At 55.1% G+C, this 14,713-nt stretch overlaps 1 protein-coding gene across 3 annotated transcripts in view; it reads right to left on the bottom strand.

The window, feature by feature from the left end:
* HMCN2 (hemicentin 2) overlaps positions 1–14,713 on the bottom strand; it is a 146,214-nt gene that overhangs the window by 17,130 nt on the left and 114,371 nt on the right. For all 3 annotated transcript variants that reach the window (XR_006607453.1, XM_045082600.1, XM_045082601.1), the window contains exons 72-85: positions 14,507–14,648; positions 14,269–14,413; positions 13,421–13,548; positions 12,699–12,855; positions 11,873–11,994; positions 10,895–11,059; positions 9,634–9,741; positions 9,269–9,403; positions 8,763–8,897; positions 8,095–8,285; positions 6,962–7,175; positions 5,901–6,035; positions 5,143–5,333; positions 3,607–3,688 (exon numbers count right to left, since the gene is read on the bottom strand). Coding sequence is in view for 2 of the 3 variants with exons in the window: in XM_045082600.1 (XP_044938535.1) it covers positions 3,607–3,688; positions 5,143–5,333; positions 5,901–6,035; positions 6,962–7,175; positions 8,095–8,285; positions 8,763–8,897; positions 9,269–9,403; positions 9,634–9,741; positions 10,895–11,059; positions 11,873–11,994; positions 12,699–12,855; positions 13,421–13,548; positions 14,269–14,413; positions 14,507–14,648 (2,050 nt within the window). In the remaining variant the exon portion in view is untranslated. The remainder of the gene's footprint in view (positions 1–3,606; positions 3,689–5,142; positions 5,334–5,900; positions 6,036–6,961; positions 7,176–8,094; positions 8,286–8,762; positions 8,898–9,268; positions 9,404–9,633; positions 9,742–10,894; positions 11,060–11,872; positions 11,995–12,698; positions 12,856–13,420; positions 13,549–14,268; positions 14,414–14,506; positions 14,649–14,713) is intronic.

The following is a 14,713-nucleotide window of genomic DNA, read 5'->3' as shown; positions in this document are numbered from 1 at the left end:
AGGGTGGGGGAACACCTGTTATTGCCCCTCACTTGGCCTCACCTGACGCCACCCCTCCCCTCCCCAGGAGGGATACAGGGGTGCTCGGAACAGGGGGCAAGCCTGGAAGTGTAGGTTCCCCACCCGCCTGGTCTTGGCTGATGAGGCTTGGGGCGGGGCTGTGGTTCTTTTCATGGTGTTTGGCTAGACAAGGGTGGTCATTATCGGAAAGCTTCCCATCTTGATATGCTATTCCTTTCCTGGCCCTTCCACAAGAGAGGCAGGCTTTTGTGGAGACTCTCTCTGTGCGCGTGTGTGAGGGCTCCTTGGAAGTCGCAGGTGGCTGGCTTCTCAGGCCCGGGACACAGGAGGCAAAAAGAGAAAGGAGGGAATCCACCGCCATGTCACTCCACAGGTCCCACGATCCTTACTCAATCCTTCTTTTCTCTCTCAGAGTCAATGTTTGTCTTCTCTGTGAAGTCCGAGATGTTCAGCCGTACGCAGCAGGGAGGAGCGCCATCTACAATGCCATCTTGTCTGGAACCAGAGCCTCCCACCCGGTCCCCTGCGGTCCATGACAGAAACTCCCAACAAGCCACAAGGAAAATAAAACTTCCTCCACCTGATAAAAAGCCCCTGCAGAACCCCACGGCTGTCATCATACCCAGTGGTGGAAGACTGAGTGCTCCGTGTCTCCAGCTGGGGAAAAGTGAGGCTGTCTGCTCTCTCCACTTCTCCTCACCCTTGCATGGAGGGGCTGACTAGGACAATGCGGCCATACAAAGAAACGAAAAGTATCCAGAGTGGCAAGGGAGACGTAAAACTGTCTCCACTCCTAGGTGATGTGTAGAAAATCCTATGGGTAGAGGTTCCTAAGGAATCTGGCAAAAATAACCAGAGCTCATTAACGAATTTAGCAAGGTTTCTAAGATCGAGATACAAAAATTAATTGATTTTTGTATATTAGCGATGCAAAATCCAAAAATCAAACCAGTAATAATTCCATCCACAGTAGCATCAAAAATAATAAAATACTTAGTAATCAAGGTAACTAAAGAGGGTTAAGACTTGAGAACTATAAAACATCCTTGGGGAAACGAAGATCTAAATAAATGGTACAGAGCAATTGGATATCCATACTCCAGAAAAAAAAAAGATAGAAGAGAAAGAGAAAGGAATTTAGATTCCTTATTTCACACAAAAACTAACTCCAAGTGGATCACAGACTTCCATGTAAAAACAAAAACTATCAGCCTTATAGGAGAGAAGGTGACCTTAGGCTAAACAAATTTTTTTTTTAATTCAATACCAAGCACACAGTCTGTAAAATACAAAATTGATACATTTGGACTTTGTCAAATTTTAACACTTTTGCTCTTCCAAGGCATGGATAGGAAAATGCCAAGACAAGCCACAGAATGGAGGGAAATATCCGTAAATCAGGAATCTGATAAAGGACTTGTATCCAGAAGACATAAAGAACTCTCAGAACTCATTCATAAGACAAACAACCCAATTGTGAAATGAGCAAAACATCTGAAAAACACTTACCCAGAGAAGACCAATGAATGGGACACACACACACACACACACACACAGACACACACACGATCAATATCATTAATTATTAGAGTTTGCACCCACTGGGATTTCTGAACAGAAAAGAGAGACAACAAAAAAGTTGGCAACAATGTAGCAAACCCAAAGCCTCATCCACCTGCTAGAAGAAAAGCAAAACAGTATAGCCAGTTGAGTGGTTTCCTGAAAAGTTAGCTGTACCTGATAGACTCCTAGGAATCTTACCCAGGACAAAGGAGACACACATCTGCACAAAGACTGAGTGCAACGTTCATAGCTGCATTATTCCTAACAGCCCCAAATCAGAAACCAGCCCCATGTCTAGTAACCAATGAATGGATACTGTTCAGCAATAAAATGCAGTGAAGCGTGGACAGGTGCTATAATATGGATGAACTTGGAACACACTGTTGAGAGAAAGAACTCAGAACCGAAGACTACATAGGGTTCCACTTAGATGAAGCTTCTGGAAAGGTACGCTTGCAGTGGCAGAAGGCAGATCGGCAGTTGCCCAGGGCTGGGGGGCGCGAGCAGACAGGCGGAGGGAGCTTCTCGGGGTGATAAGAAACATCCCAGAAACAGATCGTGGGGGTGGATGGACAATGCTATAAATTTACCAAGAATCACTCACTGCAGTCTTAGAATGGGTGAATTTTTTCCCTTTTAGAAAGTGTGGTAAAAGACACATGATGTAAAGTCTACTGTCTTGACCACTCTGAAGTGTAGTATCGAGTACTGGAGTGCGTTCACACTGGTGGGTGACCCCCACCGCCATCCCCCTCCGGGATGCTCTCGTCTTGCAAAACTAAAACTCCAGACCCATTCAACCACATCTCCCCATTGTCCCCCTCAATTCTGCTTCCCTTTCTATGACTCCGACAACTCCAGATACCTCAAATAATCCGAATCATACGATGTTTGTGTTTTGGTGACTGCCTTATTTCACTTGACATCCTCTATTTTTGTTCATGTTGTAGCAGGTATCAGTTTTCCTTCCTTTTTTAAGGGAAAATAAGTAGGAAGGAGTGAATTTTACGGTATATATATCTTAACGAAGCTGTATTTTTAAAAGTAATCTCTGTGCCCAATGTAGGGCTCAAACTCATGACCCCAAGATCAAGAATGCTTCACCAACTGAGTCAGCCAGGCCCCCCAAGGTGACATTTTTTTAAAGGCGAAACTCTGGACAGGGGTCACCTGGGGCAGGGGACATTGACGGGAAAGGGAGCATGCTATGATGGGAGTGGCTGGGAGCCGGTGGTTTTCCATTTTTTCTATTTTTGCTCTGGGGACGTGTTAACTTGGTGAGTTCACATTATGAAAATTCCGTGAGGGACACCTGGGCGGCTCAGTCCCCAGTTAAGAATCCGATTCTAATTTCAGCTCAGGTCACGATCTCAGGGTCGTGAGATCAAGCTCCATGTCAGGCTCTGTGCTGGGCATGGAGCCTGCTTGAGAATCTCTCTCCCTCTCCCTCTGCCCCCTCCCTGCTTGTGCGCTCTTTCTCTCTCTTTTTCTAAGTAAGTAAGTAAATAAATAAAAGATTAAAAAAGGAAATTCACTGAGCTCTACCCTTGTAACATGTCTTCTCCCTATGTGTGTCAATTTTCAATAAAATATTTTAGTAAAAATGCCTATAAAGACGATTTCACAGGGTTTCCCTGGGGCTCAGACAGTACTCTGTAAACTACCAGCTGCTTGGCAAATCCAGGAGCGGTCACTATGATCTTGTGGATGGTTGTGAGTTCGAATAAATGGGCCCCCCGCCCAGGCCTGGCTGTTGGGTGCCCAGCTTTTCATTAGCCCAGACCCCACTTCCCACTCCGTAACTGGGGAACTGGGAAGTCCCACTTCATGGGACCTCAACTGGGTGTTCTCGCTAAATATTTGTCTGGGAACTCCCAGTCCCTGGTTCTGCCTCTCGTCCCTCCGTTCCGATCAGAGGGCCTGGGACACACCAGCCCAGCCTCAGCAGGGTATTCCATACCCAAGTGCCCACCTCGCACCGCCCCCACCCAGGGCCCAGGCGAGGAGGAGAGCAAGACTCACTCTGCAGCACGAGGATCACCACTTTCTCCACCGCGCCCACCTCATTCTCTGCGATGCACTGGTACTGGCCCGCGTCGTCTATCTGCAAGGGGGCGTGGAGGGGGGGCATGGTGTTCAGGAGAGCAGGAGGAGGGGGACAGCAGGGTACAGGAGCAGGACACATCTAAGCAGAGGAGCTTAGAGCATAAACCAGCCAGGGGTTCGTGGAGTCCATCAGAAAAGCCTCTGTGACCACCCGTCAACAGACCTCCAAAGAGATCCTGGCCCCTTTCACGCCTGGAACGCGGGGGTAGTGGTGATTGAGAGCATGGATTTGTTGCCCTCAGCAGAGCCACACGCTGCAAAGGCACGATTCAGATCCCCCTCCTCCAAACCGGGTACCATGAAGTCTTCTTCTATGGCACATTACTAGGGATTCCCATGGTGAAAGAAGTTTGGGAAACACTGAGTCGGACAACAACCCGCCTCTGACTGCAGGATTTCTTGGGGCTTTTATTGTGCGGGCGTGTGCCATGAGCCTTCCAGAGGGGAGATGGCTTGCAGTGGTTTCCCAGTTTAGTGAGAGGGGAGCTCTTTGTACAGGAAACCCACCACCACGGCCAGCGAGGAAGCCCAGGAAGGACACGGCTCAGATTCACTTCTGGGTGGCACTGCCACCAGGAGCAGGAGCTGGAGGAAGCCTGAGGCCACCATCTGTGCCCAGAAGGTGATATCTTGGAGGCCGCTCTCAAGGGACTGCAGGGGCAGCCCAACATGCGGGTAAGAGGTGAGATCGGGGGTCAGATCAGGATGGGACCAGATCTGGCTCCACTGGGACTGTCCTGGATTCATTACGACTACACCGCCACGTCCCCAGATGAGTATGTACCACCACCCATTGGTAAAATGGTGATCGCGGCTGCTAAGATTGGACAGGAAATGACGCTCATCAAAGCAAACGTACCTACCAGTGGCTGGCCATGGTAGAGACTCGGGTAACTGGGGGAAAGCAAGGGCCCCTAAAAAGAGCCCGAGAGGAGGGGACTGTGGATGTCTGCGTGACCATTCAGACTTGGGACACAGAAGGGAAGGTGAATGAGCCTGCCCCAAGGCTCAAGGCTTTGGAAACAGCCTAGAGCAGGAGTCAGGAGAGCTGGGATGAGGTCCTGCCTTGGGCACCTCCTGGTCATGGGCCTCTCTGAGCCCCAGTGTCTTCTTCTGTAAAATGGGGCTCTCTTACTTGTCTACTTTGGGCATTTATCGGTATTATCGAGGAGCCAGTCATGCTTAAATTCCCGGCATGGGTCATCTCACTGATTTCTTACTTTACACCTATGAGTTAGAAACGATTAGCCCCATGGAATGGCTAGGGTGACTGAAGCACAGAGAAAAGTCCCTGGCTGGAGCTCACTCAGGTTAATGGTGGGGAGAATCTGGGTCATGGGTGGGAAGGTGCTTTGTAGACTGTAGGGGACCGTGGTACCCTGATGAACCCTCTGAAGCCATCAGAAAAGGCTGTAGGTTGTCCCCACCCCAAGGCATGGGGTCCCGCCTTGCCTCCGTCCTGCGGATGGTCAGCGAGCCGTTCTGCAGCCGATAATGGAGCCGGCTGCCCCTGAGCGGGAGGCTGTCTTTGATCCAGCGGATGTCGGGCGCTGGGGCACCATGGACCACACAGTCAAGCCGGACGCTGCTCCCCACAGGCTCTACCACATAGGAGAAGGCCTCCCCTTGCAACACGGGGGCTTCTGCAAGGTGACATCAGACTAGATATCAGAAAAGAGGTTCCCTCTGGCTCAGCTTCTCCCATAAACCCATCCCAGGAAACTCCTGCTAGGCCCAACATGACTGTGAATAGTCAACGCATTAGGGATGTGTCATGGGTGAAGTGAAACAGACTTCTGGGAACCCTGATTTGAAATGGAATGAGAATACTGCTGTGATTGATTAGTGATGCCTGAGACTGCTGTGATTGATTAGTGATGCCTGAGACTGGCACAGGAATGAGGGCATGGTGATGAGTGTCGTGTACTTGCTGTAATGGATAGATTGTCCCAGCTGCAGAATGCCTGCCAGGGACATTGTAAAACAAAGACTACATAACCATTAGGACACCTTGTTTGGACACAGCAGCACTAAGAAATCCCTGATCCTTGCTTCATGCAAACCTTTTTTTTTTTAAGATTTTATTTACTTATTTACGTATTTTTTTAAAGTGGTTACTAGTTCAAAGGTCAGGACCTCTATTTCTTAAGAAAAGCAACAGATCAGGTTCAGCAGAGGTCCCAGGAGAGGCCACCAGGCTCACACCCTACCCTTCACGTGGACAAAGCTGACTGCCTGCACACGGCCCACTCTGTTCTCGGCCCAGCAGACGTAGGTCCCACTGTCCTCTCGGGTGACGGCCACCCGCTGCAGTGTGCTGCCCCCGTCCTGCTCAGACACCCCATCTGGTAGAAAAAGAGATGCCCCGGAGGGTTCTGAGTCCAGGGAACCAGGGGCCCCTCTTGCCCTGAATCCTTCACTCAGGCCGGAGTACCAGCAGGTTTTTGGCAAAGACATGAAAACGGGTGTCTCTTCCCAACCGTGGGAGCTGACTACGTCAGACCCATTGACGGCAGGCACTGGCCATGGGAGGGGACATGCTGGAAGAACCAGGCTTCTAGCATTTTCGAGTCCACACCGTGAGCTGACGGCACGGGTGAGGGTAGGTCTTTGGGGGCCTATTAACAGGAACATCCTGCCTTAAACCAGTTTGCCCTCAGCACGCCTGTTATCTCCATCTCGAGATGAAGAAGCTGGGCTCAGAAAGGCTGAATCACTCCCCAAACTCCCTCCCCGGAAGGCAGTGGGGTCTGGTCACAGCCTTCCTCACAGGTACACAAGGTGAGCTCCTGAGCATGTTTCATAGCACCTGGACTCCAGTTCAGGAGCATCTGAAAATATCACTTTGCCGGGGAGGGGGCTTAGCAATTCATCACTTCAGCAGACATTTATTGAGCACCTACTGTATACTCTGTATGCTGTGTGGGCCCTGTGTTTCTCCAAACATCAACTGGGACAGAACCTCCCCTGCTCACCACCAGGAAAGGGGTTTGCCAGGGGCCCACCATGCTGGTTGTAACTCAAGCCCCCTCCTGGCCCTGAGGCCCTGAGGCCCCTCGGGGTGGAGTCTTTCTCACAGGGGGCTTCTTGCCAGGTCTGACATAGGACCTGTCACATAGGACCACACGTGTGTTTGCTCTGCTCCCCCCTACACAGGGCCAGGCCTGGAGACACGCTCTTCCTCTCCATGATGCTGAGTCTCCCTGCCAGTCTGCCCTTCCCCTGGGGTCCCGGGGTCCCCATCTCCCCCCTGCTCCCAGGAGGCCCAGACCCGTGACTGGCCGGTTGTTGATGGTCCAGCCGATGCGGGGGGTCGGGCTGCCCCGGGCCGCACAGCGAAGCCACAGCCTGTCCCCGAGGCGCAGGCTCCGGTCCCCAGGCAGGGTGGTGAAGGCCGGCAGAGTCAGGATGCTGAGGTGCACACGGCGGCGGGCGCGGCCCGCGGCGTTCTCGGCCACACAGGTGTAAGTCCCAGCGTCCTGGCTCTGAGGGCAGAGGAGGGGTCTGCCTGAGTGCTGCCCCCACCCCCAGCGCCTTGGAACCCCTTCTGCTGCAGGTTCCCTTGGAGCATGCAGCCCAGAGAGGCGAAGGGGCTCGCTCAAGGTCACACAGCCAGCAAATGGCTCTGCCTCCCCGCTGCTCCCTGGCACCTCGCCCCGGCAGCCTTCCTAACCATGCAAGCCCTGATAACAATATCCACAACATGCCGGAGACCCTGTTCCGGACCTCACCCGCACCAGCTCATCCCTGGTCCCATCACCCCCGAGACAGGCCCCGTGTAGGGTGCCTTTTGCAGAGAACGTTCAGCCAGGCTCTGAGACATTCCGTGGGGCACTGGAGCAGGGCTGGTGCCCTCGCCACTGTGCTATCCAGTTCTCCGCGCACAAGGTCCAAGGACTCTGCGACACTCCCCTCCCCCTGGCAGCAGGTGCACCCACCAAGCCACCACCCAACCATCTGGAGAGAGGCACATTTGTGACGACAGAATCTAAGAGCTGTTGGGGAAGGGGGGGCGGGGCTTGCACCCACACCCCGGGCTCAGGTCAACAAGAGCAGGGTGGAGAAAACCGGGTACAGCCTGGGGACACAAAGTCATCCCCTTCCCTGCCCCCCCGTCCTGTCCAGGGCTCCTTCCCTCCCTTAGGAATTAGCCATGGAGGTTCGGGTTCAATCTTGGTTCCGTGCCTGGGCAACAGCGTGCCTTGGGAAAACTGGATACACAATGAATCTCGGTTTCTTCATCTGGACTTGGGGGATTGTCAGCCCCTTTTCCCCAGCTTCCTGGGACTAGAAGCTGCATAGCACTCAGCACAGAGCATGACCAACGGGGTGGGGGGAGGTGGTGCTCAGCAGAGGTTTTCTGCTCCTATTGTCCTGTTATTCCACACGGGGTCAGAGGCTCACATCCAGGTCCTTCACCAGCAGCTCCCCAGAAGGCTGGATGGTGAACTTCCCCTCGGCTCCAGACACGGGCTGGCCATCTTTCTCCCAGGTGATGCTGGGCTCTGGGCTGCCACTGGCCACGCAAGGCAAGAGGGCGTGGGAGCCTTCAGTGGTGGACAGGTCAGGGAGGCCGGTCTCGATCACGGGCGGGACTGTGGGGAGAGGGGGGCTGCTCGGAGATGGGGGCTCAGCTAGGGTGGGCTGCCCTGGCTCCAGCGCCCTCGGCGGTTGGCAGCCCCCTAGCCCCTTCCTCCACCCCTTTCGGCTGCCTCCCAGCTCTGCTACCGGCCATTGCCCACGGTCTGGACAACTGGGGGACTGTTTGAGTCTGGTGAAGCCGTGACAGTGTGATCCCAACACACACACGATGGCAATAGGGACAGAAATAGCGTTTGTTACTGGAAAGCCAAAACGAAGGAGGGATGGCCAGACCGCTGTCTCATGAAGGGTCCCAGGAGGCAGAGCAGCCCGAGTTACGGTCTGAAGGCGGACCTCAGGCACAAAATGGGAAAAGATGCTTTTCCCTTGGTTCCTTCCGGAATACAAGCCACGCTGGGGTAGGGAAGGGCGCAGGGATGCCGGAGCCCCGGCTCGCTGGGGTCTGCCTCAGCCCCCTTCCCCGGGCTCACCTTGCACCACCAGCCGTGTTCTCCCCACGGCGCTGCCCGCGCTGTTCTGGGCGAGGCAGAAATAGTTCCCGGCATCCTCTGGGCTGGCGTGGGTGATCCGCAGCTCTCCAGTGGGCAGGACCTGGGTACTCGCTCCTGGATTTGTGGGGAGGAAACGGGGGGCTGGTGGCTGGGGCGGCAGGACCACCGAGGAGGGGCAGGAGGGCCACTTGGCCATGCTGTTTGACCAGCAGCAAGGGTGGGGGCACAGAGCCCCAGAGCCCAGCTAGGCTGCCCCCTCCCCAGCCTCCCCACTCCGGCACGGATGTTCAGATAGAGTGTCACACTCTGGCTAGTGAACACAGACGGCGGGCAGGGTGAGAAGAAGACACCCGGGCTTTCTGGGACCTTCCAGCAGGTCTGCAGAATCGCCCCTCGCCCTGCCCACTACCCCCACCCTGCCCGGGGCAAGCAGGGGGATCCGAGGCCCAAACTGTTCTCCCCTGGCTGGTGCCGAGCAGACTTACCTGCAGGGATGCTGAGCCCCTCCTTCTGCCAGCTGATGCTTGGCCGGGGGATGCCTGAAGCCTCGCAAGGCAGCAGGACCTCCTCTGCCACCAGTGCCCGGACCACGCTGGGCAGAGGCTTCACCACAGGGGAGGCTGCAAGGGGACAGGGCCACAGAGGTCCCTGGGGGCACCTTTAATGCCCAGCCCCCTCCAACCAGGGGTGGGGGCCTGAGCACCAGAGAGAGAAGCCTCTACAAGGAATAGGGGATTCCTGAAATTGCAGCATGAATCAGAGGCAGGTCTGGGCATCTGGAATCTGGGGCCCTCCCCTCCCTACCCAGCCCTACCTGCCTCTAGCCCTCCACCTGCCAGGAGAGGCTTACCTTGCACGGTAAGGACCACGTGCTTGTGGGCCACACCCGCAGAGTTGCGGGCTGTGCACGTGTAGCGGCCAGTGTGGATAGGGAGGGCCTGCCCGATCTCCAGGGCGCCTGTGGGTGGCAACAGGACATGGAGAGAGCTAGGGGACCCGGGACAGATGTCCGTTACCTCTCCCCACTGCCCTTGTGTCTCTCCTGCAGGCCACTCCACCCGCCTCCCTGCCCGTTTGTAAGCAGCAGGGGAAAACCTGGGTTCGAGGCCTGCCTGTATGTGCAATGAAGAATCAGACAGGATGGTCTCTAGAAACTTCTGGATGTGATGTTCTAGGACCTGCCACTGCCCTGCCCACAATCCCTGACCCACCCATACTTCCACGGGTCCTCACCCTGCTACCTTTGCTGTGTTCTGCTCAAAACTTGCTTCCTCCAGGAAGGCTTCCTGGATTACTGCTTTGTCCGTCTTCCCTCTGCCCTGTCTTCCTTAGTTTTGTCTTAGTCTTAGTCTGGTGCTCAGGGAACACCATTTTAATCCTCCTGGACCTCCCCATCCCCAGAGAGAACCAGAATCTCAGCTTTCTTTTACATGATGGGCTTCCCTATAACTGATTGACAGAAGAAAGGGTTCTGTTGCTTCAGAAGGGTTTGAAAAGCGCAGATCTGGCCGGTGGCGCTCCGGCTTTAGGATTTTACTCACTCACCAATGAACAAGCAAATGTAATTTGGAGAATCCCCATAAAGTGGCCAACTTTTTTTTTTTTTTTTGTAAAATGCTTTAAAAAAAAATTAACATGTAATGTATTATTTGCCTGAGGGGTACAGGTCTGTGAATCATCAGGTTTACACACTTCACAGCTAAAGTGGCATTTTGACAAGCAAAGACATTTCAAAAGCATCCATCTACTATCACCTTGATTTCATGAAAAAAACTTCTAACACCAAAATATTAAGGAAAGTAAATTTTAGGGTAAAGGAAAATCCTTCTGATGAGACTCTCATGTAGCTTTCATTTTCCTCACGTTGCCATGAAGCGGCACTGCTGTCAGCTGACATCAGGGAACCACTGACGGATACCAACACGCTAGCACATGAGTGGGGATGCTAAGGCCCAGAGAGGGTGTGGGGTTCCCCTAGGTCACACAGCAGGGAATGGCAGAGCCAGGCCAGGGCTCTCCATCTCGCTCTCCCACCAGGCTCCGAGGGTCTGCCTTTACACCCTCCGCCTGATCCTCTCCGTCTCTGTTCTCCACGGCTCACCCTTACTTACCCGAAGGCAAGATACGGTAGCCATTCCCCCGCACCCCCAGCTGGGCACCAGCCTTGCTCCAGGACACGACCGGGACTGGGACACCCGTGCTGTGACATGTGAGGACCACAGGGGCCATCTTGGTCACGGTGAAGTCCGTCTGGTCATCGGCAATGGTGGGAGGCACTGTAAGGCAAGACAAGGCTTGACGCCCTACCAAGGTCCACAGGGGACCACATAGCCACGGGGCCAGGTGAATGAGAACTATCGACAGAGACTAAGACATAGGTGACATTAGTGATGGAGGGCCAGGGAGGGAGGGGCGAGAGAGGAGAGGTCACATTCACTTGGGAAGTATTTTTTGCTGGACTTGGGGGTACCCTTATGAACTGCTCTCTGTAGGGATAGGAGCTAGGTCTCTCCAGAGCAGTTCACAGGAGAAGGGAGCCTTCCCAAGAGTGGGGGAGGCCAGAGAAGGCCTCCGGGGAAAGTGCCATTTAACCTGAGATATAAAGGGAGAGCAAGGACCCACTGGGTGAAGGGCAAAGGGAAGTGCTCAGAACAGAGGGAACAGCATATGCAGAGGGAACGGCATATGCAAAGGCCCTGAGGTGAGGAACTAAAAGCTAAGCAGCATGACCAGATCCCAGAGTGAGGTAGGCCTTGGGGTGAACTGAACCTGAGGGTTAGGGGAGGTGGTGGTTGGCTGGGCCATCATGCACAGGACCCTGGGGACTCGGGTGACACTTTGCATTCTATTCTGAGTGCAGTGGGCAGCTGCGAAGGGAGAAATTTTCACCAGAGTGATGGCAAGGTCAGATTACGGTTTAGAATAATCTGGATTGGGGAGCGCACTCTCCGGAGAGCTCCTACATGCCAGGATCAGTGCTAGAGTCTGCATCAGGCTCTAGCCTGCTCTAGTCTGCATGAGGCTGGGTGGGGTCAGGAGATGCCCGTGATGTCCCCATCCGCTCTCTCCTTCTTCCTGTTCCAACGTACCCTGGACGGTCACTTGGTAGAGCCTGCGGGCCTCGCCCATCTCATTGCTCACCACGCACTCAAACTGGGCTGAGTCCTGGGGGCCGGGAGCTGCCAGGAGCAAGGCATTGGAGGGCAGGAGCCTGGGATGGACAGACAGACAGTCGGCCGGCTGCAACCAGCCTGCCCGGCAATCTGGATGCAGGGGACCGGGTGTCTCAAGACTGATTTCTCCCCTGGTATCTGTCCCCCTCCCCCCACCCTGCTCGGAATCTAGAAATTCCTTCTAGAAGTTTCTACTCTTAAAGATGTGGGCAAGTTAAATTTTCATCCTTGTGTTTCTCTACCACCCTCTGTGTTTTCTTCTGAAACCAGCAGTTCTGACAACTTCTGCGATAGTGATCACATCCAAGTCCCTTATCAGAATGGCTTGTGTTAGTGGGGCACCTGCTGTAGAGGACAGCTCCATGCTGGCCTGGCATAGGATACAACAGATGACTAGAGAATTAAGTGGTGAACGGATCCCTTTAATGTGCCCGCGGACCACTGCATGACCTGCTGCCTTTGAGAAATGGGAAGACTAGTATCTGGGTTCGGCTGAACCCAGGTCTCCAGGCACTGACCTTGTTAGGTTCCAGCAGCTGTGATGGTGTTAAACCCCTTGTTGGGCATCTCAGTGAAGATCCTTCTAGACCCTTGAGGTCAGGACACAGATCCTGGCACTGGCTTCGTTAAGAACCCAAGTGCCTCCCTGCCTTGTTTTTGACCGGCCTCCCTACCATGAAACGGGCACCCCCTTCCCCATCCTGAGGACCTCATGGTACCCCCCCGAGGCCCAGCTCCGTACCGGTAAGCACCCTGCTGCAGGTGGAAATCCAGTTTCTGTCCATCCTTCCACCAGACCACCCGGGGCTTGGGGGAGCCGCTGGCCTCACAGGGCAGTGAGGCAGGGGTGTGAGCAGTGAGGGTCAGGTTGGATGGGCCCGGGCTGATGGCTGGAGGCTCTGGGGAGAGAGCAGTCACCAGGAAACAAGGGTGCGGGCTGGAGGCAAGGGCGACGCACCCATCCTCCGAGGGCAGGGGAGAGGCAGGAGACACTCTGCAGGAATCTTCCAACAGGCTCCCTAATCTGGGGTGATGGGACCTTTGCTCGCCCCCACCCCCCGTTTGCCGGCCTCCTAACCCGCTCTCCCTAAATATAGCCCTCAGGGTCCCACTCCTCATCAGCCCTGCTCGAGGCCAGCGCCAAGCAGAGTGGCCTCCACCAAGTGAGAAGAGCTGAGACAGTCCGGTACAGGGATTCTGATGCTCTCCTTTCAAATTTTTCCTATCTTGCCCATTCAACGCAATAGTATAGCGTTACGTGTATGTGCCAAATGCATAAAATAAAGAGGCGTCTTTGAGTATGCATGTTCCCAAGTTCTACTCACGGGCTTCATTGTCAAGAACACTGAGAGACCATTGCTCTTGGCTCCCGACAGCAAGGAGGAACCCAGAAACCAGGCTGGACCCGGCCCAGACAGGGGATGGATGCTGAAGGCAAGGAAGCTTCCTGTCCTGTCCACTTACCGAAGACCTGGAGATCACGGCCTTGCCGATCGGAGCCTGCAGAGTTGGACGCAAGGCAGAGGTAGTGGCCGGCGTCCTGGGCAAGGACTGGCCGGATCCTCAAGGAGCCCTCGGGCAGGACCTGCAGCCTAGAACAGAGGGAGGGGGTTGTCATGGAGACCAGCAGCCTAGGGAGGCCCTTGGAGGGGCTGGACCCTGGGGGCAGCTCTTCTGCCCCTGGCTTTCCTTGCAGAAAAGTGCTAGCTCTGGAGAGCTGCATCCATGAAGCCAAGGTTAGAGGAGGTCACGGCCATGGGCAGCTCCGCACATCAGGGGCCTCCCGCGGTCCCACCTGGGCCCAGCTTCTCCCTATGAGTCAACAGGCAACAGCATCTAGATATCCCCCCTTTTAAGCATGTCCCCCAGATCTGAGGACTGCCCCTTCCCAGGGCCAGCGGGACTGGGGGTGAGCTGGACTCAGGCTGGACCTGTGGAATATTCTGCTGGGATTGTCTGGCAGTTTTCAAGGCTCTGCAGGCTGCTTGAGCTCAGAAGCCATAACTTGGGGCCTGGGGGTGGGCGGGGGCATGTCTCTGCCATGTTACAGAGAAAGGTGTAGAAAATTGGCCTGAGAAAGACACACACACACACACACACACACACACACAGAAACAGAGATGATCAACCAAGAGTCAAAACCAGACAGACAGACACCTGGGGTTCTCGACACCCTCCACACCCCGGACAAGCCTATTTCTTGGGTTCCGGGAAGACCCACATGCTGGCCACACAGCCACCTTCCCGTGCTAACTGCCCAGGCGGTTTCTGCTTAGAAGCCACCCCCGAGCCCCTTGCGGTCCCGGTCCCACCTAGGGCTGGCAGGATCCAAGGGGGCTCCGTCCTTCCGCCAGCTCACGAGGGGCGGGGGAGTGCCGTCCACCTGGCAGGGCAGCAGGGCCGTCTGGTTCACAGAGGCGTTTACCGTGGCCGGTCCCGGCTGGATGGTGGGCACCGCTGGAGGAGGGGCACGGAGGGAGTGGGTGCCGGGGTCTGCGGCCTGAGGAAGGGCCAGCGCGGGTGGGGGTGGGAGAGGTGAGGCCCACTCACTGTGGATGTCCACATGGAAGGCCACGCTGGTGCTGCCCGCGGCGTTGTGGGCCGTGCAGCTGTAGTTGCCCCCGTCGGCCGTGCTCAAGGCCTGCAGCTGGAGGAACCTGCCGTCCTCCGGGAACTGGGTGTGGGTGTCCGCCTGCAATGTCCACAGGGCGGAGAGAGGCTCATTAGTGCTGGGCCAGCGCCAGCCATCCCCCAGGA

Source organism: Mustela putorius, unplaced genomic scaffold (genome assembly GCF_011764305.1).
Source record: "Mustela putorius furo isolate JIRA1106 unplaced genomic scaffold, ASM1176430v1.1 tig00000596_pilon_pilon_pilon, whole genome shotgun sequence".
NCBI lineage: Eukaryota > Metazoa > Chordata > Mammalia > Carnivora > Mustelidae > Mustela > Mustela putorius.
This window is presented reverse-complemented; position numbering and strand designations above follow the sequence as displayed.